General features: G+C 38.1%; 3 protein-coding genes and 1 long non-coding RNA gene across 5 annotated transcripts; 2 read left to right on the forward strand and 2 right to left on the reverse strand.

Annotated features, from left to right (window-relative positions):
- Positions 1-3: 3 nt before the first annotated feature.
- Positions 4-1,944, forward strand: LOC134819951 (RWD domain-containing protein 3-like). The gene is made up of 3 exons (XM_063830114.1): positions 4-613; positions 1,062-1,277; positions 1,549-1,944. The coding sequence occupies exons 1-2, from the start codon at positions 43-45 to the stop codon at positions 1,199-1,201; spliced, it is 711 nt and encodes a 236-aa protein (XP_063686184.1). The 5' UTR covers positions 4-42; the 3' UTR covers positions 1,202-1,277; positions 1,549-1,944.
- Positions 1,945-2,283: 339 nt separating this feature from the next.
- Positions 2,284-17,967, forward strand: LOC134819996 (uncharacterized). Of its 2 annotated transcripts, XM_063830165.1 has the most exons (10): positions 2,284-2,461; positions 8,408-8,639; positions 8,797-8,975; positions 9,133-9,587; positions 9,767-9,905; positions 10,056-15,822; positions 15,998-16,137; positions 16,315-16,660; positions 16,847-16,934; positions 17,146-17,967. In XM_063830165.1, exons 1-10 carry the CDS (start codon positions 2,324-2,326, stop codon positions 17,231-17,233), a joined length of 7,572 nt encoding a protein of 2,523 aa, XP_063686235.1. In that variant the 5' UTR covers positions 2,284-2,323; the 3' UTR covers positions 17,234-17,967. The 2 variants fall into 2 exon arrangements, with proteins under 2 accessions (XP_063686235.1, XP_063686234.1); XM_063830164.1 differs by lacking the exon at positions 2,284-2,461 and having other exon boundaries at positions 8,164-8,639.
- Positions 3,219-4,012, reverse strand: LOC134819852 (uncharacterized). The gene is made up of 2 exons (XR_010160808.1): positions 3,858-4,012; positions 3,219-3,605 (listed from the first exon to the last, which is right to left on the reverse strand). It is a non-coding gene; the product is annotated as an uncharacterized LOC134819852 (long non-coding RNA).
- On the reverse strand, positions 17,964-22,199 carry LOC134819998 (calpain-5-like). Its single transcript, XM_063830167.1, has 12 exons — positions 22,108-22,199; positions 21,835-21,951; positions 21,502-21,633; positions 21,193-21,392; positions 20,860-20,934; positions 20,441-20,642; positions 20,218-20,315; positions 19,936-20,101; positions 19,564-19,770; positions 19,360-19,443; positions 18,952-19,070; positions 17,964-18,716 (listed from the first exon to the last, which is right to left on the reverse strand). Exons 1-12 carry the CDS (start codon positions 22,183-22,185, stop codon positions 18,704-18,706), a joined length of 1,491 nt encoding a protein of 496 aa, XP_063686237.1. The 5' UTR covers positions 22,186-22,199; the 3' UTR covers positions 17,964-18,703.
- Between the last annotated feature and the right edge of the window lie 476 nt (positions 22,200-22,675).

Consider the following 22,675-nt stretch of genomic DNA (forward strand, 5'->3'; position numbering starts at 1 on the left):
ATAGCATTCTATTAAATTTAATTAAAATGTGCCCTAGCAAAAATGGAAGAAGATATCGAACTGTTGAGGTCGATGTACATTGAAGGAAAAGAACTAACAATCAATCATCAGAGTCATATTACTCGGATAACTTTCTGCCTCTCAAATCTTATTTCTATTCAACAAGAAGAAGAATTGTATCTCATTATTGATATCTTATCTGATCACGAGGTGGTCAGTGATGTAAAGTTGAAATCTGGAGATAAGTCTGCTTCTTTGTTAAACTCAGATTTACCTGATATCAACTTATCAGATACCGTGCCATCTGACATTTTAACTCAGGTCTCTGAAAATATTGAAACAATGAAAGAGATCATGTTTAAAAATTACCCTGAACAAACATCCAATGTAGATTCGGATCTGAATTTGCGGAGAATTATCTATAAACTGGATCACATGAGAAATGAAAACAAGTACAAGAAATGTTTGGCCAAGTTTGCTAAACAAACTGGTTGTAATTGTTTGCTCTATTCTGGTAAACATGGTATAAGGATTGTTGTGGAGGGAGAACATTCGTCAGCAAAAGAGTTTGTTAAGCTCAATAAAACTACTTCTGTTGATGTGGATAGTACAGGTGAGTGTGACATGATAATAACGTGTTAGATTACGTCTTGTGTATTAACCTCGCTCCTGGCATTTAATTCAATTGTAATATTATCATAGTAATATTATAATAATATTATTGTAATATAGTTTTAGATGACGGATTTGAAGTAAGCCTCGCTCTAAAATTGATTTGGTTCACTTGTTAAGCCAGCAGCCTAGAGGGTTAGGAATTTCTTATACTAGTGTAAGTTCTACATAATAGCTAGTGTTAGTTCTACATAATAGCTATTAGCTATGTGTAAAAGTGATTAGGGGGGGGGGGGGAGGGGTCTACAATAACCTGCCTCTACAGACTCTTCAGCGCACTTTTACATCCCAAATGTAAGCTGTAAATGGGTTTACAAATCACTGTACATATTTTATAAGACAACTCGAATATTTGAATAATTTAATTACGTAATTGTTTGTAACTTCAGGCAGACCCTGCAAAGAGAGGCTGATCGAGATAATATCCGAAACACCGATAAAAGAAATGTGCTTGGAAGATCAGTTCACCTCAATAACAGACCCAAACGAGATTCATTCCATATTCCTCCGGCAGCAGCTCTCTCTGTGAAACTTAAGACGAATGTTCATTGTTCACGTGTGAAATGAAGATTTAGCTTTGGATTGAACCCTCGACTGTTGACAAGGTATTTATCGTAGTTAAACCGCGATCAAGTATCACTGTTTTTGTGACTGTTGAAAAAGTGGCTTAAACTCGAAATCGTAATCGATACATTCAGATTATTAATAGATCCTTTCTGAGCTTTTCCCGCGTATCGCATCACAAAATTGCGCGCGTTCTGTCACACAAATTCATGTCAGGAAGACGCTTAAACAATTTGCTATGGTAGTTGAATTGTGGTATTTTGATAATCACGTACATTTACACTTATAAACTTATAGATTTCAACATTTCAGAGTGATTTGACTGGCTAAGAAAGGCGGATGCGTGACACGATTTTGACCACGTGTACATAATATGAATCACCCTTTCTTGCGTCTGCTGCTGCAGAGGCTGTGCATGCTATTATGCTACGGAATCGTACATTTGAATGTTATGATTACAGCAGACACAGTTGACAGTATTAACATTCGAATCTGTAATGATAGCGTTAGCTGACGTTGAGTATAAAAACGACAAGTCTGTAATAATGGCATTAAGCTGCAGTCGCCCCAATATAATCCAGTGTAGAATCTTAATATATATGGTCATCATGAAGACATGAAGACGACGCAACGTCTCTCAATATTACTGACTTGTCGTTTTCATACTACACGTCATCTAACACTCATCATTACAGATTCGAATGTTAATACTGTGCCTGTTTCAATATCTAACGGCATTTCGGTTACAAACCTATATTATTCTACACACTCTGCTGTGAATCAATTTTATATCACATTGAACTGATTCGTTCCATAATCGTTCTCTGTTCTTCCGAACATTACACCCGATCTCTGTGTTCGGAGAACGAACCATATTTCATGTTTTCGTATTGTTTCTCCCTAATTAAGTGATCAAATAGGTTGCCAAACGTATTGTTTCTCCCTAATTAAGTGACCAAATATGTTGCCAAACGTGTTGTTTCTCCCTAATTAAGTGACCAAATAGGTTGCCAAACGTATTGTTTCTCCCTAATTAAGTGACCAAATAGGTTGCCAAACGTATTTTTCTCCCTAATTAAGTGACCAAATGCCTCTATTAGTCATGACAACAGTTGAAAGTAAAGACTCGAGCAGCAGCGGCAGCAGTGGGAGCGAGTACAGCAGCAGTGGAAGTAGTGGCAGTGAATACTCTGGAGACTCTTCTGCTGATGACACTGACTCTGAGGTGAGATTAAAAGTTTGGTATTGGCGGCATCTCAGGAATTTGTCATGTTTTTGTTGGTCTATTAGCTGGTGTGTGAGGTTGCAATTGTTGGTAGATTTGTGTAAGACTGCTGTTCCTCAAGTTTGAAGTCTCCTCTGTTCTGCAATAATTCAACAAGGGCAAGCAGAAACAATAGCGGTTGCCATTAAATTTGCAGTTTATTAATGTTCTCTCATGGTCCATTGAGACTTAATAAGTAACGATTGAGCTTCTCAAACAAAAAGGGACAGCAATTAAATTTTGAAGCTTTCCCGGAAAGTGCTGAACAAAAAGCTCTGCTTAGCCGAGCTACTCAAGCGAATATTGCATACCTTACGAGACATAGACAATATTTATGGTATTAGCGAGAGCTTCAGTAAGACTGAACTGTAGCCCAAAATAGACAATAAATGAATCAATACATTTACACTTAACAAAAAGGTCTGTAATTTTATACAAACTAACCGATTGTTTACCAAACGTGCAACTGCAATCAATGCGAGCGCAATTATCGCTGTCTTTAAAAAATACATTGAACCTGTTTGAATAGTGTTATTTTAATTATATCGAATTGTCTGCAAAATGGTACATTCAATAGGATATTCTGGCAAAGATGCAAACAAGATGATTTTATCTAATTTTAAAATACATGGCTGTTATTCTAACATTTTTTGTGTTATAATAATCATATTATGATAATAGTATAGTACACATCAGACGAAATATAAGACGAAATAAATAATCCTCAGAAAATGTTTTCAAATCAACATAATAAATATCGCTTCAGTAAGAGTGAATTGTAGCCCAAAATAGACAGTAAAAGAATCAATACATACATGAATTCAAATAACATGAATTCAAATAACTTGTATTCTATAGAATTTTCTACCCAAAAATGATAACAATGTCAAAATTCCAAACACTGTAGCTCCTGACTTCCTGTTTCTCGATTACTGTGGATTATTCTCATACCATTCTGGAGTCCTACACTTTCTCTTGAGCCAACTCCATTGTTTATAACTTGGACATTTGCCAGGCCTCGATACCATGACAAACGAGTTGTCTCCACAGCACCTACCCTGATTGAACAAGTCTCCTCCTGCCGGAGCACATGGCGTCTTCTGACCTGAAGAGGAAAAGAGAGTGAGCACGTGACCCACACTTTTTGTCACGTGGTATTAACTCAAACATCTGATCACCTTTTATTGGCTCCAAGACACATTCGAAAAACCTAGGTCCAGTCCTTGAATATGTAATAAATGTAAGGTGACTTAAACCGAGTGCAAAAAGTAAAAATACTCATTAAATAAAGGAAAAAGTGCAAAATTTAAACATATTTACAATTAATAAAAAGGTCTGTAATTTTATACAGACTAACCGATTGTATACCAGACGTATTTGTCATTTATCTCTTGGTAACACAACTTTGACATTTCAGCCAAGTTCTTCTTGTCTTCTTCTGTCGCTTCAATGGTGGACGCAACTGCAATCAATGCGAGCACAATTATCGCTGTCTTTAAAAAACACATTGAACCTGTTTGAATAGTGTTATTTTAATTATATCGAATTGTCTGCAAAATTGTTTAATATAAAACAGACGAAATATAAGACGAAATAAATAATCATCAGAAAATGTTTTCAAATCAACATGATAAATATCGCTTCAGTAAGAGTGAACTGTAGCCCAAAATAGACAATAAAAGAATCAATACATACATGAATACACAGTACACACAATATCAATAATAAATAAATCAGTGGAAGCTTGAGAAGGTCTCAAGTGCTGAAAGCCACTGCTTAATGCTTATCTTTGGATTTGAGAGTGACATGTGCTACGTTAATATACTTCTATTAAATTGTCTACCCAGAAATGATAATAATGTCTAACTTCCAAACACTACAGCTTCAGTCTTCTTGTTTCTTGATTACACTGGATTATTCTGGATTTTTCTCATACCACTCTGGAGGTCTACACGTTCTCTTGAGCATCTGCCAATCAGCGTAGCATGGACATCTTTTGATCGTTGCTATTATCCAAAACTCCCTGTTTCCACAGCACCTGCCCTGCTGGCACATGTCGCCATCACGAATCATTGGCGTCTTCTCACCTGAAGTCCGAGAAAGGAGAGTGAGCACGTGATCCACACTTTGTGTCGCGTGGTATTAACTCAAACACATTTTTTAAAACTAGGTCCAGTCCTTGGTATGTAATAAATGTAAGGTGACTTAATCCGAGTGTAAAAAGTAAAAATACTCATTAAATAAAGGAAAAAGTGCAAAATTTAAACATGTTTACACTTAATAAAAAGGTCTGTAATTTTATACAAACTAACCGATTGTAAACCAAAGGTATTTTTTATTATGCTCGTCCTCGATGTAACACCACTTTTCGATCTCAGCAAACTTCTTCTTGTCTTGTCTTGTCTTTTTAAAAGTGGACGCAACTGCAATCAATGCGAGCACAATTATCGCAGTCATTTCTCTCTTCGAAAATACAGGCCTTCTTTCCAGCAGGCGGAAAAGTCACCTGAACGAGAAAAAATCAACACAAAACTTATCTCAAAAATTAGTAAGCCTTAACTACATCATGATACAGAGAATTGGTATTCCATGAAGTCAATTTTACCTTTTTTAAACCAGTCGAATTTATTTTCATCGCGATCGACGTCATAAATTGGGCACCAATTTTCCAGTTCGGGATATTTAAATCTTAAGCTTTCCTCGGGAGTTATGATGAACCCGTGTCTCTTCATATCAGTCCTTTCCTCTCTCCTCTGTTTCTTTTTTGCCTTTCTTTGTTCATCATCCTTCTTATCTATGGTTAAGACGTCGCCCACTAGAAGTACGATTATCAGTAGAATCAACAATGACAGTCTCCAACCGCCTTCAGCCATTTTAGCTTCATAATTAATTTTATTATACATCCATTATTGGGGCGTTTTCGCTAGAATATAAATTAGTTTGCAATTGCACTACTACTTTTTCAGTTTTGAGATAATGTTTAATGACATAAAATCTACACTAATTAAACCATATAATATATTATATGACCGCTCAAGATACTGCCGTTGGCAATAACAGATAACCGAGTCAACGTATTAATCAGTTTAAGACTGTGAAAGATCTATAATAACAAACTCAGCGTGACAATATTTACAAAACACGAAGAGAAATGTATTCATTATTAATACTCTGCCTTTTTAAAGCCCCGTGTCATTTCAAAGCATTCTAAACAATAAAGTGGTTCAGTACAACAGAGAAATAGTAAAACTTATTTTTAACTATTCGGCTGATGAGTTGCTATGAGGCTACGGAGCTTTTCCACAAGCTTTGATCGTTTCATTTGTAATAATACAATTAATATTGAAATGTTTTCGACTTGTTGGCGCTGCCCTATTGAAAAACCAAAGTCTTTTATTCAAATTTCTGATTGTTTCTGAATAGACTCAGTGAAGACAGATTCTAATGGAAATAAATAGCTGAATAACGTATCGACATTTCTACGTCATACTCATATTCTGAAATAGTATTAATTCAATTATAACGATCAATATTCACATTAAAAATTTGACGACGAAATTTATTTCAAACAAAATATATAACTGTAAAATAGTTATCAACCGTAAATAGTTTTTAACGAAATCGGAGCAAATATGAACATAAAACTGACAACATTTATCAAATAGGGCTCATCTGAAAATTAACGAATAGCGTGACTTTATACAGGAGATAAAAGATTAAAAGAGTAAAAGAGATAAAAGAATTAAACGAGAATATTACTATTTACACGTCACTCAACTAAAAACTGTGTTAGATTGTTCAACTCTGTTTTATCGTTGAGTGTTGGTTTATTTTCAACTAAAAATCGGGCTTCTTTAATCTTTCTGTTGATGAGTGATGTTCCTCTATCTACGATTTGAAGTTTAAGTTTTGGGGGGCCTTTGTGCTGAGGGTGACTTTCCCTGTAGTGCTTTGCTAGTGGCTTATCTTCGTAAGATTTTGCTGTTGGATTTGCCGCACTACGGTAATGCTCGTCGAACCTGCACTTGATCGGTCTGTATGTTTCCCCACCATAGTTCTCGGTACAATTGTCTACTTCGCAAGTGATGTGGTAGACGGTATTAGTTGTGGTGCATTCTCCATCGGTTAAAGCTGCGCATGTTCTGCAGTTTGATGTTGTACAGGATTTCTTGTCAAGGGGTCTGGAGTCTGTAAGGAGATCCTTCAGTTTCCGTCCAGGTTTCTCGACAATTTTGATGGGGAGTCCACTATGTCTGACAGCATCTCTGTATTTGCGACTAGTAGCTTCGTTGACATAGGGTAGTTTGAGAATCGCTCCGTCTTGGTCTTTGTTCTGTACGTTCTGATTAATTCTCTTTCTACGTTTTCTCTTGTTCTTTATGGTTTCTAAGACTCTATCAGTGTAGCCGTTGTTGATGAGAAGTTTATCTATCATCTTTTCTGAGTACTTCTCGTTTTCTCTGTTGTTAGAGACTGCCTCTGCGGTGTTGTACATACTCTCAACAGTAGCATTCTTTGTACGTGTTGTATGATGAGAGTTGTAGTGGAGGGTGAGTGGCTTTTTCTGTGGTTTTCTGTAGAGTCTAGAATGTACTATTCCATCTGAGTCGATCTTTATTTCCGTGTTGAGGAAGGGAACAAAGTCGTTCTGATTGTCAGGGTAGTCTACAGTTAGTTTGATAAGTTTGTCAGGATCTTGTTGTTCGATGAGGTTGCACAGTTGCTGAGCTTTTCGTCTGTTGGTGGTGGCTCCGTTTAGATCGTCGTAAAACCTGCTGTACAACATCAAACTGCAGAACATGCGCAGCTTTAACCGATGGAGAATGCACCACAACTAATACCGTCTACCACATCACTTGCGAAGTAGACAATTGTACCGAGAACTATGGTGGGGAAACATACAGACCGATCAAGTGCAGGTTCGACGAGCATTACCGTAGTGCGGCAAATCCAACAGCAAAATCTTACGAAGATAAGCCACTAGCAAAGCACTACAGGGAAAGTCACCCTCAGCACAAAGGCCCCCCAAAACTTAAACTTCAAATCGTAGATAGAGGAACATCACTCATCAACAGAAAGATTAAAGAAGCCCGATTTTTAGTTGAAAATAAACCAACACTCAACGATAAAACAGAGTTGAACAATCTAACACAGTTTTTAGTTGAGTGACGTGTAAATAGTAATATTCTCGTTTAATTCTTTTATCTCTTTTACTCTTTTAATCTTTTATCTCCTGTATAAAGTCACGCTATTCGTTAATTTTCAGATGAGCCCTATTTGATAAATGTTGTCAGTTTTATGTTCATATTTGCTCCGATTTCGTTAAAAACTATTTACGGTTGATAACTATTTTACAGTTATATATTTTGTTTGAAATAAATTTCGTCGTCAAATTTTTAATGTGAATATTGATCGTTATAATTGAATTAATACTATTTCAGAATATGAGTATGACGTAGAAATGTCGATACGTTATTCAGCTATTTATTTCCATTAGAATCTGTCTTCACTGAGTCTATTCAGAAACAATCAGAAATTTGAATAAAAGAACTATCAAATCATGAGACTCAAAAACACTACACGAATCCACCAGATTAAACCAAAGTCTGTATTAAAAGATTCATCAGGACTCAATAGATGAAAATATAAAAAGTTTCTGTAACGTTTTATACGGTTATATTACCGGAGCATTGTCTTTAATGTGCCTTATGGTTATTGGTTACATTTACTATGTTTTTACTAGTTCTTGATCGACTGTCCGGCGCGCTTCGTTTAGCTATAATTTTGTTCAGTAAGTTACAATATTGGCAAGTTTATTTGTTTCTTGTCCTACCTGTTCACCATAATATAATATATAATGGAAATATTCGTGCTGTCCGCATTTACAATAAACTTAACACCTTTCAGGAGTCTGATTCAGAAAGCCTATCTGATGACAATGTAAAGGAGAAGACGTGTCTATCTGTAAAACTCGCAACGAACGGAGATAACCTAGTTCCTCCTTGGCAGATTAACTGTGAACCTACCCAATCTTCTGAAATAGATAAAAATAGTCAAGGCGGCAAGAAGATTCTGATCCAAGCAACCCGAGATCAGACGATGGTTAAATCAAGCTTACAGAAGTCAGTCACATTTCAAGGTTTGTCTCTACCTTTGTGGAAAAATTTTAGGACAAAATTAATACAAAAATGTAACTTTTATCTAGCTTCCTGTTGCATGCCTGAATAAACATTCCAGATTTTCCCCATTAATTTAGATTACTTTGATGATAATTATTATTTGTGAATCACTTACAGATCGTGATAAAATCACAGAAACACGCAAAGAGTGTTTGGTTGGTGTTAACAAAAATATTGTGGCTTCCACCAACAAGTCCAACAAGACCAAGAGAGCACCTGTTGTTGCAACCACAATCTTGTCACCTGATGTAGATAACTGTAGCTCTGATGTTTCAATGGAAGTTGATAAAGGAAAGGTTTGTGTACTATTCTTTTTATTTTCTTATTCCTGTCATCAAGTTTTGTTTTTCTTGAGATGAATCACAAATGGACTGTTCTGTTATGTGCTAAATTTAACGTGGACAAATTAATTGATTTCCTATACTATCTGATAAAGTTTTACAAATGCTTCAGCTTAAAAACAGAAGTTTGGCAAAAGATTTTGATGACTTTGTTGAAACGAATACAAAATTCTCCGAGACTCCAGACACGATAAAAAAGCAGACCAATAAACCAACTTCCATCACAAAACACCCATCCTTGTCTGAAGACTTACTTGCGAAAGCATCTTCTGATATTCCAGACCACCCTATGGACCATCCTAGCAACAAGGAAGTTACTGATCTTTCGACTAAAACTACAGATAAATCGTCACGTAAAACGAGAGATGTCACTCGCACTAAAACGAAGGTTGCTGTAACATCTTCAGGAATTTCAAAGGATGTCTCGGAGGATGTCTCGGAGGATGTCTCGGGTGTGGGAACATCTGGTGCTGCTGAAGATGCTGCTGAAGATACTGCGGAAGAGTTTTGTTCCTGTAGAGGAGAGGAGTATGGACTGATGGTTCAGTGCGAGAAATGCTCTGAGTGGTAAGATCCACTTTTTAATTGACAGCAGTGCTAATTAGCTATATTTTAGGGAACCTTCCCAACGTTTGGGAATTTTTCCCAACTTTCTCAACGTTTGGTTGTACCATTTAAAACCGATCGAGATTTGGACGAAGTGTCTCAACTTCCCATTTTTAGAGCACTTAATTTTGTCCTCACAGGTATCACAACGGGTGTTTGGATCTGACTAAGCTTCAGATTGAAAATATTGAGGTTTTCTACTGCACAACTTGTCATTCTGTTGACTATCAGCTCGTTACTATTACCAAAACAAATATACAGCCTGCAAATATACTCGAGGTTTGTATTTTTGATTCGATATTAAATTAATATCTAAGAATACTGTCCACTTTTTGTAAAACGTCATTTTGAAAGATATCGGTTGTGTTATGAGATTTAATTTTTAAATTTTGTATTAACTAATACACAACTAATGTTAATAATTTTCAGCGTTCGAACGAATTTCCATTAACAAAGATTGATCAGATGGTGAAGAATGCCATCTCATCACAAAATGAAGATATTCAACCGGCTACGTCACCTGAGTTGTTTCCGGAACTCCCTTCCGATAATATCCAGGTGCAACCATTTCCTACGGAAACTAAAATACATCAATCAGAAACAAGTGTCTCTGAAGGCAAAGTTGCTGAGGGTGATGACAAGGGGTCCTCTGACGAAGAATGGGTAGATATTGCAGTGGAAAACGATTCTGACTTAAAGTCCTCTTCGACAGAACCTTCTGTTAATTTCATTGCTCGAACGAAGGAGATGCTAGCCAAGAAACCACTTGCATCGGAGGGGAATACTGTAGTTCTTCCGGTTACCAGTCCCATGGATTTGAAAAGAAACGAATTTTGGGATGAAAACTTTTACAAGCCCCACATAAACGAAGATCTCTCAAGTTGTTTTAGTCAGATGTCCATTGACTGGGAAAGTGCAAGAAAGATTTTCTGTCAGTCTACAATTTCGCCTTTGAAAGATGGAAAAACCGATGGAAAATCCTATAGTCAAGCCCCCAAAACTCCTCTCAGAGGCTCTGCACAAAACACTAGAAGAGAGCTGCTGAATGATCCAACAACTCCAACACGTGCACAGTTTGTACCCACTCCTGCAGATCCTGAGGTAATGAAGATATTTGAGAGGAGTCTACTCGTGAGCCCATGCAAAAAGATGGTCCGGCCAATAGACCATCCCTCCCGCCGGTTAAGTCTTATCAAAATAGACGACCAAGTCACCATGAACTTCGGGAAAAGTCCCTCTCCTGTTACCGCGAGAGAAATGGGGAGGAAACTTTTCTCTGGAAAACTTGATTGGAATTCTCATAACACGAATGAAAAAGAGAATTCCACTCCAAAAACACCCACGAAAGTACAAAAAACAAAGGCAGCAAGAAACCCTTTGTTTTCTGACAAACCTCTCGATAAAGCTTGGGCAAAAGGGTTGGATGAAATAAAGGGTGACTATCCTTTTTACTCTTTAAAGAAGAATCAACAAACTGAAGTAGAAACGAACAAGAACACAGCAAAAGTTGACCATACCAAAAATATCAGAGAAAGTTCACCAGAAATAGATGCAGCAAAACAAAGTACACCAGAGCTTTCGACGACTCCTAAGAAAAGCAAAGTGGATGACTCACATCTTTTCAAAACTCCCACCAAGTCAGTTAGGAGAATGAGGAAGAAATCCGTGTCTAGTGACCGTCAGAGTGGAGGTTGGTCCCCTGGTGCCAGGTTGCTAGAGCACAGCTGTCCCTACGATCCTACTGAATCTGGTTGCTATTCACAAACCATCGACTCTCAGACCCCTATTAAAGTTCCTTTAGCGCCAACGTTGGATTCAATTACCAAATATTCGCCTGGAGCTAAGAAAACTCCAAACAGTCAAAATAGCTCAATAAACTTTTGTGATTCACGGTCATTTGAAATCGAATTTGAAGATTTAGAGCCCAGTATCAAGTCAAATAAATCCCCACCCATATCAAGTGAATCCAATGTGACCGTTAAAACAATTCTACCAAAGCTCTTTGGCCATCTCGAAAAAACGTCACATTTCACGAGCAGGAAATGGTCTGGTAATAACGAAAAGTCTTCTGTAGAAATTGCGAAGGATCCTGAAATGGATGAGTCAGCTGAACCATGTTTGTTACAGAAATATCCTGAGACTGACAAATCTGCTAGTGTTCACTTGAGCGAAAAGAAATCTCCGTCGAAAAGCATGAAAGATGTGCCGAGCTTTATTGAGGGACCTGTCGAGGATACTTTAGATTTTGAAGAAAACGAAACTTCGCCAGACACTTCCGCTAAGAATGTTCTGATTGGATATGGAAGTGAGTTTTGTGATGAAGGAGAGGTTTTTTCATCTGACGATGACGAAAATATGTTTAGTGACTTAAGAGCAGCTCAAAGGAATGCTCTGCGTGACAGCCCCGAGACTTCTAAAACTCACAAAACTAACTCTTCGTCCTATCAGAAGGCAAAAGAATTGAGAAACGCTCATTTGAATCAAATAGGCAGTGATCTTTCAAAAAATAATACCTCAAATAAAACTAAAAGCAACAGTCAAACGGATGATACCAAGTTGTTGGCTGACAAAGAATTTTTGGAAAGAAACAAGGTTAAGTACACCTCTGAAAATTCTGTAATGACGACTAAACCAGATGAACCAAAAGGACAAGAGTCTTCTAGCAGCGATTTTAAAAAGTCCTTACCATTTACATTCCAACCAATAGCTGTTCATTCCTTGCCAACAGCTCCAAATGCAGAGGCCTCCACTACTGTTAAAAAACCTTTTGCTTCGACTCCGAGAAAATCTTTAGAGGAAAGATGTGATACACCCTTGTCAGCTTTGCATGAGCAAGACAATGAAGACCTGCCTATGAATCCAGTTTCTCCTGATTCTTACGCCCATAGCCCAGCATCCGACAGTAATCCGATAACTGAGAACTCTGTTTCTAATAATAAAAATCCCGGAAAATCCACTTTAAATGTAATTCTGAAAAAGTCTCAGACTTTTCAGAACGATTCTTCCGATCTGAAATCAGGACTGGTTGACCATGAAACAAAAACGCAGGATTGCACAACTGATATTAATCAGATTCTGATAAGCTGTGAGACTCTATCCAACCCCTCGGTTACCCGACCCTTGCCCATAACACCAGACGAGGATGAGGACGCTACTTTAAGAAAAGAAGAACCGTCATTATCAGTCAATTATAATAGCAAAGCTGAAACTCCTCAGATGAGCAAATTCTTATCGAGTGATGAAATACTACCTTATACCCCCAAAGGACCGATTCAGTCCATCCAACAAACAGAAACTCCACTCTCTGCTGCTTTTGTTTATAAGCATGTCGCGAAAACAAACGTCGGAAAGATACAATCTGACGTTGAACCGCTATCTCATTCCCATCATGAAGAAGTCAGACCACAAGAAAGCACTCCCACTGTAAACTTTTTGTTGAGCTCTGAAGAAACCATGTCCAATTGGACTCCCGAGCCCAGTCCTACAGATTCTCCTTCGTCTGACCCCATGGATTCCATGCCAGCTAGAAGGAGAATCTCCTTACACGATTATGTTATCCGAAAAGAAACTGTCTGTAACACTCCTGCTTTGCCGGACTGCTCATTTTCCACCCCCGAATTTGCTAAAAGTAATGATCTTGTTGCCGAATCCCCCTTGGCTGTCGAGCACGACTCTCGTGATCTTGAATGCACTCAATCTCCTATCTCAATGGAACATGAACTGATATCTCAAACTCCGGAAACTTCTTCAAAACGTGGAGAGCTGGTGGCGAAGTTAAAGTACCATCATCTCATACCTATATATATACCACCTCGGGAGTTTCTGTACTGTAGAAGAGTGAAGATGATCCAAAACATGCTGATCAATGAGCTGATTGGTGGAGCTGAGTTTAAGAGTTGCCAGCCAATAACACAACCTCTGTATGGTACCCGAGCTGAGTCCGGGGAGCAACCCGACAGACCAGCAGCTAGATCAGAGATAGTGCAGATGATCCAACCTTCTGATACCAACCAAAGTGACCAGATAGTCTCCCAACCTCCCACTATTCTCCAGCAACAGTTCGCTCCTGTTAGCACCAGAACACCTGAATCCTCTATTTTATCCTCTAGTGTATCTAAACATGCTGCTCCTGCTGAACAAACTGCTCCCGCTAAACCTGTGCTCAGTTCAAAACCAATGCTGCCCAGTGTTGTGCAACCTGGTGATCCTCGTACTTCAAAAACAAAAGATGTTACTGATAATTCAGGTATGGGTAATGCTAAGCTTCACGATGATGAATCTCACGATTACTTCAAGAATGTCAAGATTCCCAAAGTCAAGCGAGTAACCGATACGTTCATGTCAGATTCTAGCGTTCTGAACAGCTATGATTGCGGTCCTGATACTATTGCGGTTGGGAATATGATTCAACAGTCAATGGCTAATGATGCCTCCTCAGTGAGTCTAGATTCCATTGATAGACCATCGACATCTCTCAACAGTTCCACTGCTCCAAGTAGTGGAGTTGTTAGCAGGATTACCTCTAACTTGGGAACCTCAGATCAAGCCGTCATACCGTCTGTTGTTCCATACTCTACTCAAAATACAACGTCTAGAAGTTCAAATGATTTAGAAATGATCAGTAGTTACGTGAAGCAATGTCTATTTTCTGATGAAGGAATTTCGAAAAGCCCGATCATGCCCAGTTCAAGCCAACAGAGTGGGGAAGAATGTGGTTCCAGCTTTCCTGCAAGTGACAGCCCATACAATACTACCTCCAATCAAAGCCGGGGGAAATCTTCATTTATTATCACTCACCCGTCAGGTTCTGCTGCTAAAGATTTAAACGTATCCCATAGCTCCCCAACATCTCTTGATAGGAACCCTCAATCAGTTCTTGAGGAACCTTACATCGCAGCACTGAGTCCGTCTTCCGAGGTTCACTCAGATAATCTTACGTCTGGTTTAGTTGATCCTTTTCCAGTGATGCACAAGGAAGAGGATGTCGTGGATGAAAATGCACGAGGTGAAACGACTGAGATATATGTTGAACCTGTTTTAAAAGTTCTTGTCAAAAAACCTCCCAAATTCAAAATACCAAAAAAGAAAACCCCTGCACCCTGCACCTCCCCTTCTCCAGACCCTCTCCTTACATCACCCAGGAAGATCAAACAGTTCATTTCTTCATCCACCTCAGCCGAACAACCATCAGCATCTACATTGTTCACACAAAGAAAGAAGAAGCAGCTCGATGTGATCATAACAAAGGAGCGTGCTCAACGTGAACAAGTTTTACAGGAATACTTGGGAAATGAGCAAGGAAATAAACCTGCTGAACTCCTAGACGAATCACTTAATTCTTCCCAGACACGCAAGAGAAGGAAGACAGATTCTCCAGAGCCACCGCACAAATTTGATTTAAGACACGTTCTCTCTTCTTCGAAAGTCTCCGCAAAGCCAGAGTGTAAGAGGACCAAACATAGGAGTACCGAGAGGAACAAAAGTAATGACTCCGAGATCGAGAAACGAAAATCTGAAAGAACCTCGAGAGAGTCCGATGAAAATACCAAGAAAAAATCCAAAGAAAAACGAGAGAAGGATCCTCAACTTGGCTTCAAAAGCAAGTTGTTTGACGCCCTTGCGGTTCTGAACACGAAAGAGCGAGCACTTAGAATTCCGGATAAAATGGCAGGGAGGCACGCCTCGTTAACTCACTGGTTGGACAGTTGGAAAGATGACGAGGTAAGATTGAAGGAGTTGAGAACAACTCGACTTAAAATCAGAGACCCGAACTATCAACCCAGAGATTTGAGCAGGTTAAAGTTGAGCAACGTTCCCAAGACAGTCAAATTAAAACCCCAACCTGCCAAAAAGAAGGAGAGACGGGAGTTAACTTTGAATAAGGAGGATCCAGAGATTGTGTTCGGATGGAAGAATGCCAAACCAGACTCATGTCATATAAACATGTTTCCAGATCAGCAATCAGATACCACAAATACCCCAAATACCAGCAAACCAGCCTCCATGAACCCTCTTCTTAATAAAGCTAATCCACGGATCAAAAAGAGCAATCCTCTCCTAAAAAAGAAGTCAGGAGGTGGTTACGGATCTAAGATACAAGCTCCGAAGATATGGATAGAGTGTATAAAGAGAGCGGACGAGGCTCACTGTAATCCTAAACAGATCAGAAAGAAAACTGTGATAGACATCATGACAAGTTAGTTTTTATCTGAACCAGTTTCACTGTCGGGTTTAAATTTAATTTTCTAATAAATCATTTTTATGAATTCTCTTTTTCGTAATAACCATTGTCTATTTGTTATCTCAACTATATCCGTTATATTTTGTCGCTGAATAAAGCGAATAATTTGACACCAATCTTCTCTTTTCAGCCAAAACCTCTGGTCCCCTGAGCACCCTACAAAGAGCACTGACTGCGAACGTTAAAGTTACAGTCATTACTAGGACCTTCAAAGGAATAAGGGGGGAATGTACCGGTTATCTTGTTGCTTATGACAGATTCATGAACCTGGTAAGCAGAACCAACTCCTGAAACTCACTTTATCCACTTTATCCACTTCACCTTTCTTTTATAGCCTTAGCAATGATGACTGTACACATTTTCGTTTGAAATTCTCTTCAGCAACGTCACGATTTGAAATATTTTAATTTGAAACAACAATTATTTTAACTTAACCACCATCTCCAGGCGTTGTCGGATGTAACAGAGCACTATAGAAGCTTGTACCACAACATGCCCGATGAAGACAAGGAGAAACAGCAATCTACCTCCCCAACCTTCTCCTCTGACGAGAAGTTCCAGTCTGATCCAACCTTTGTGGACTTCAAACGTTCCGTCACAGTTTCATTTGACCGGGATATGTTACAGGAGATCAAATCACCCTCCCAGTCTCCGGAGAGGACTGACACTAGCAAACAGGAGACAGTACTTGATAGAGGAGGTGTTAGGTCACCTGGTGATGTCGAGATGTCACCCGGTGCTAGCATAAGATCACCCTCATTGTCTCCACCTTCATCAGAAAACAATTCACCTGGTGAGCACTCTCAGTATTTTTTAATTAAGCCTGGCTGTGAGTGTTTGTTGTACTATTAGCCTGGCATTTACATATTATGTATATAATTATTATTTTTTACTTTTGTTATCTTGACGCCACGTTTTTCGTACCAAGAGCATTGAAACCACATATTATTGCCTTTTAGTAATTTTTCTCCGATTTCAGCGAAACAACATATCACTAAAAAGAAGGGCAGGACTTTGCCTGGACTACTTGGATGGTCACGTATGACTCCCGAGCACAGAAAATTCAAGTGAGTATTTGGAACTTTAAGTTTATCCTTAATTTTATGGACTGTTTAGGACTTCATTTTGTGGCGACTGCATAAATAACACCAGCAGTCCCTTGGTTTTATTTAGATCTTACTCTTTAAAGTTTCGTTCAACTTCAAGTAACTTCAATATTTTAGAAACATCTTGATGTGCGACTATTACAAACCATCTGATATAACTCTTAATTTGCAGGTACACGAAGAACTGTATAACGACCCGATACTGTAAACAAGTCTTCCTTCGCGGAGACAACATCGTCCTAGTCAGATTAGTCGAATAGGAGGAGCTTCTTAAATTGGAAACTCTAAAACTAAAACCCCCTGGAACAGTTATAGTGTGTACTGTGTTGGGATAGACTGAAAGAAGAGTCGTATTTATTACATCCCAAGTCTGAAGTCAATGATTCGCTGCTCAGAAGTTGAACCTAAATTCAAAGAGTTCTATTAGTCTCCCAGTTTGTACAATTCGTCAGGATCTAGTATTGGTGATGTGTACAAGATACTGTTCGTTTTAAAATTAAACATCATCAACGCATTATATTATTAGTCTATTCACAGATGCTCAAGGAGTTGATAGACGTAAAGTTTTAGAGTTTAAAAATGAAATCTTTTTTGCTATTATCAGACAAACATAATGATTTGTTTTTCAAGTAAATGGCTCTGAATTGCTTTGAGCAATGAGCATAATCAGATTTAACAATGAACCAACCTTAGCCTATTTAATTATAATATCAATTTATTTGTTATGCTAATATTCTATTCATAATGATTACTGTTTTTGTAGAGGCGACTAATTTTGACGACGAATTAAAGATAAAAAGTTGATATTTCTCAATAATTCAATGGAAAAGTAATGTTATGCGTTTGATAATGACTGCTGAAACATAATTGCAATTCAGTCGTCGTAATTAGTCGCTGTTTCATATTTCTACCATCTAAGCTTTTTAAGTTTATATTTCACGTAATTTGTATTTCTTTAACTTCTTATCAAACAATAATACTCTTCATGTTATTTAAAACTATTTTTGCTTAGATGATGGAAATAAAAATGTGTACATAGAACATTCTGCAAAACCTCATTTACAATATAATTCATGCTGTGCCAGCATGGCTTCAAGTACAAACTCTAATAACTTCAAATCAAGCAGCTGGAAAATAGTTTTACTCCTTAACTGGACATTAGAAAGTCTTCATAAATAAACCTTTTGCTTGAAACATTTTCGCAATTCTTACAATCTTTTTTAAATGAATTTTATTGAAAGGCGGGTCTATTTAGTTCAAACATTTCATGCTCGCTTTGATGCAAATGGATGCTGAAAATGATTTATGTATAATCTATGAAACATAAAAGATCGAAGTTAATTTCAAGGATCATTTCCTGATCACAGAGCTTGGTTAAGTGTTAGGTTTATATAAAATAGTTGATTGCTCTCCATTGTGCTGACAAGCAATAATAGAGGATAAAAACGTGAAATAAAAAGACATCTAACATATTATGTACTCAGTCAAAATTATTTAAAATCTAAAACAAATGTTACAACTTCCAAAATTTCTATCCAAGATTAAGAATTTGTTTATTAAAAACGCATAATATAACGGGTTCTCTTTAATAGCATCTGAATAATAAAATTGGTTTAGAACTATCAGTTCATCACACTAGTAGATTTCATTTAGATGTATGCTGCCTATATAATACAAAATCAGTCCTTTGAGTTTCACTGATTCCCTCCGTTCCACAATGTTTCTTTTCTTTACTCCAGCTCCCTGTAATGATTAGTTTAACATATCAGTAATTTTGTCATGAACTGTGATATTCCCTACCCCCTATACTGTGTAGGGAAGTAAGATACGATCACACTAACCAACTCTATGTTCGCCTTCTACATTTTATTGAAATGTAACATTATAAAACATTATATAATATTATATAACATAACATTATATAACATAACATTATACAACATTATAATGGAATGTGAAAATGGAAATAAGTACGTACACAACGTTAGCTTCATCCTCAGTGAATATCTTGATAAGGAAGTCTCCTTCCACATCCTGTTCGAAGGTTGAGGGTATCACCACGTACGTTCCAATTTCTAACTTGAACTTACCATAGATCTGAAACAAAGGTCATCAAATTAGAACACTTAAATTTGATATTCATTAAAATAGCACACGACGATTTATATCTGTCAGGATTCCCGAAATAACTAATGGGAAGCTTTATGTGATATTAGCCAGTGTCAATCACTACCAAATACAAAAGTCTTTTTACCACGTTCTAGTAACCAATAGTAACCACTAGTAATCACTATAATCACTAAAAAAGTCTAGTAACCAATAGTAACCACTAGTAATCACTAGTAACCACTACAAAAGTCTAGTAACCACTAGTAAAATCCCGTACCTGTCGGGTGTTTGTGTATTTTGTTTTCCCTGCAGTACTACTTCCTCTCTTAGATGCAAGTTTTCCTGTGTTCCCGTCTGGTACCTGAAGTGGTTTCAAATCTATTTTCAAAATTGACTTGAGACTTATTTATTATTGGAATTGGTAAATCCTAGAAACTTCATTTCAAGGTTTCTGAATCTATGATTTGGGTCTGTTGCACACCTTAAAGATTCTGTATCCAATAGTGAGGTTCTCCCTGTCCTCAATCCTCAGATCCCTCTGTTCCAGAACAATCTGTACAGTCTCATCGTCCTCCTCCAGGATCACGAACTGCACTTGAGGGTTGGTGAAGTAGGATTGGGGGTTGTTGGCGCACCCTCCTGCAGTCTCTCCTGCTACCCACGCTCCTCGTATCTCCTTCATGTGCCACTGTGGGGATAATGAGAGGATTAAAATATTTATAACAGAAACAAGTCCTTCCATTAGAACGGCCCTCCTTGTAAAATCGAATTTTGAATATTAAGAAGTATAATCTTAGAAATGTGCGTTAAAGCTAACAATCTACGGGTATTGGTTTACAAATGACACACTAACCTTCTTCCTTAAAAGACTGACATCAGTGTTTATTATTCTACAGAGGGTCACATTATCAAAGTTAGCGACCACATCATTGTACTCCATCCAGAACTCTCCATCATCCTCATTTGAGAAGTCCAGCTCTTTCTTTTGCGAGTCTGATATCTCACCCCATTTTGGATCACTAGAAATGTCAGAGTTTAGTAACTTTTTTTAGTAGTGCAATATGTAAACTTCTGTGTGATTTAACAGCCAAACAAAAATAATATGGTTAACTTGGATAAATTTTAGAAGACATACTCGTCGCTCCATTTGCCCTTCCATTCAGTGTCTCCCCAGGGGTTCCTGATCTTCACCAGTTTGTGTTTGCCATCCATACCAAGGAACCCTAACGATAACTGAAAACAATGGACACGGTGATCATTTCAGTAGTTAGTTTTACTTGTCATATTCAAAGCTATCATGTAGTGAATCCCCCCACCCCTCTCATGTAGTGAGGCCCCACAACATCTCTCAAACGTACCTCGTAACATCTAATAATAGTGTAAGCGTGTCCTACAATAAGACCATTATCCCTCTTAGATTCACTCCCCTCTCCAGCCTGTATCACCATACTAGCATTGACCAGAGAATCTCGGGACAGGGCTTTGTGGAGATCTTTGAACAGTTCAGCTCGAGCTTCCTCGTCGTCATGGATATTAGCTTTTTTGAAGTCTACGTACTGACTGAAAGTCGACATTTAGAAGGGCCAATAAGCTAGATTATTTGGGTAATATCTGCATGACAATTAAATTTTTGTCATCCGGTAAAGGCAGTGGTAGTAACTCCATTAAAGCAGAATCTATAAAGCAGTATTACGAGTAGAAATTATTCAATTTCATCGTTTGATTTTATAGATATAAAACCATTAGACCCCTGATGGCAGTCTGATAAATTCCCTACCTAACTCCGCCAGTAAGATCGGACAGAGCATCAGCTGAGGACCCTGAATCTAGAGCTTCGTAACTTCCTGCCAACCTAGAAACAGAACAATAATAATTAGAGACAGAACAAAAATTAGTTTATAAAGTTGTAGTGGTATTAAACTCCGAAAGTTTTTGTCACATCGGGCATCGCTGTCGAATTTAAATTTTAGTGATTTTCTCCGTGCATTTCTCGATATGATTGCAGCTGTTGATGTGACAGAGTAACCGTGACGGTAACCATAGGTAACCGTGACGGTAACCATAGGTAACCGTGACGGTAACCATGACGGTAACCATGACAGTAACTCACTTAGCATAAGCCTTCTCCAGGAAAGCACACCAGAACTCGTTAGGGTCCGCACTGTGCATGAAGGCGAGTCTTCCGTTCTTAGTTGGTAGGTAGTCGTCCACAACCACCTCTACCCACTCTCCAAACCGGTAGAATCTAAAGAGCAGGATTCCAGCGTGGTCCTCAGAGTTCAGTTCCTGTTTCTCTTGGTGGGGTATCACCTGTAATAATACCCGGGTAATTATCACTCAGTCAACCAAGTCATGAGATGATTTTAGGTACAGCTTTTAACTTGAGTGTAACTGTAAACATGATATTGGAAATGTGTACCTCTTTGACGAGTTCGTCGTGAAGAGCGAAGCATGCGACAGAGGCCACGAACCAGCAGTTCCCAATACCGCCCTGTTTCACGTCATCTTCACAGTGACCTCCCACGAACAACATTGCTTCCGGGCTGATCTCCTGGAAGGTGATAAGTCGAGTCAGTGATATTTTGTTGTAAAATAGTATCGGGTAGGTTATAATACGTTGAAATTCTTTAGATGGCAGTCCAACTTCTTTCGCGGGCAGATATTGAACACTGATGGTTCATGTAATTCAGCGATCATTATCTACCCACGATCGCTGAATTCCATGATCTTGAGAACTACCCGTTTTACTGACATGGACTCTTTTCCACTCAATTTCCTTTTTGGGGTTCCCTTCCCATAGCGAAGTGTCGTTTGGTCCGAACTCAGGGTCAGTCCAGCCTTCACCTGCTTTCAAACACTGCTTCTTAATCTGAAGAGATGTTTTGTTTGCCGATGTAAATACACAACATGTGATAATTTCCACTACTTTGAGAAACTGTGGGGTGCTGTACTCGGGTCTCAGTATTTAATTAATTTTCATTAAAACCCGCCATTGCATTGTATAATATTGTCTTATCAACCTTACCTTATCATAGTTTTGGTCCTTGTATTTTGGCAAACTAGAGTCGGACAGCTTGCCCGATAGAGCGTCTATTAAACCCATCCTAATAATATTGATGTTATCATACAATTATTATCTAATCAAGCTTTGAAAACAAATAACTGCAGCGATTAGAATTAAGCAAGTAAAGGAATTATCATCAGTCAGATATTGGTCAACATTCTATAAGTATGAACTGTGTGAGGCAGGAATGAGCAATGAACAACAGTGAAAGTCGATACATTCAAGCTAGAGAATAGCCACATTATAAGAACAACAACAAAAGACACAAGGTGCCGACTCAGAGACAAGACAATTCACATCCTCATGACACAATTATCAGTTTATGTTGACTTAATGAAGTAAAGATAGCAATAACTCAATCTTTACTATAAAACTGCAGAATTCACACTGAGGAATTTCCGGAATGGAAATAAAATTATCCCTGATCGATTTATCAATATCTGTGTAATGTGAGGCTGCAAATGAGTACAAAAGTAGAGGCCTATAATGTTAGAAATGAAATTAAACAGCTAATGATCCAATTCGTACT

Source organism: Bolinopsis microptera, chromosome 8, assembly GCF_026151205.1.
Source record: "Bolinopsis microptera isolate Bmic1 chromosome 8, MBARI_Bmic_1.0, whole genome shotgun sequence".
Classification (NCBI taxonomy): Eukaryota; Metazoa; Ctenophora; class Tentaculata; order Lobata; family Bolinopsidae; genus Bolinopsis; species Bolinopsis microptera.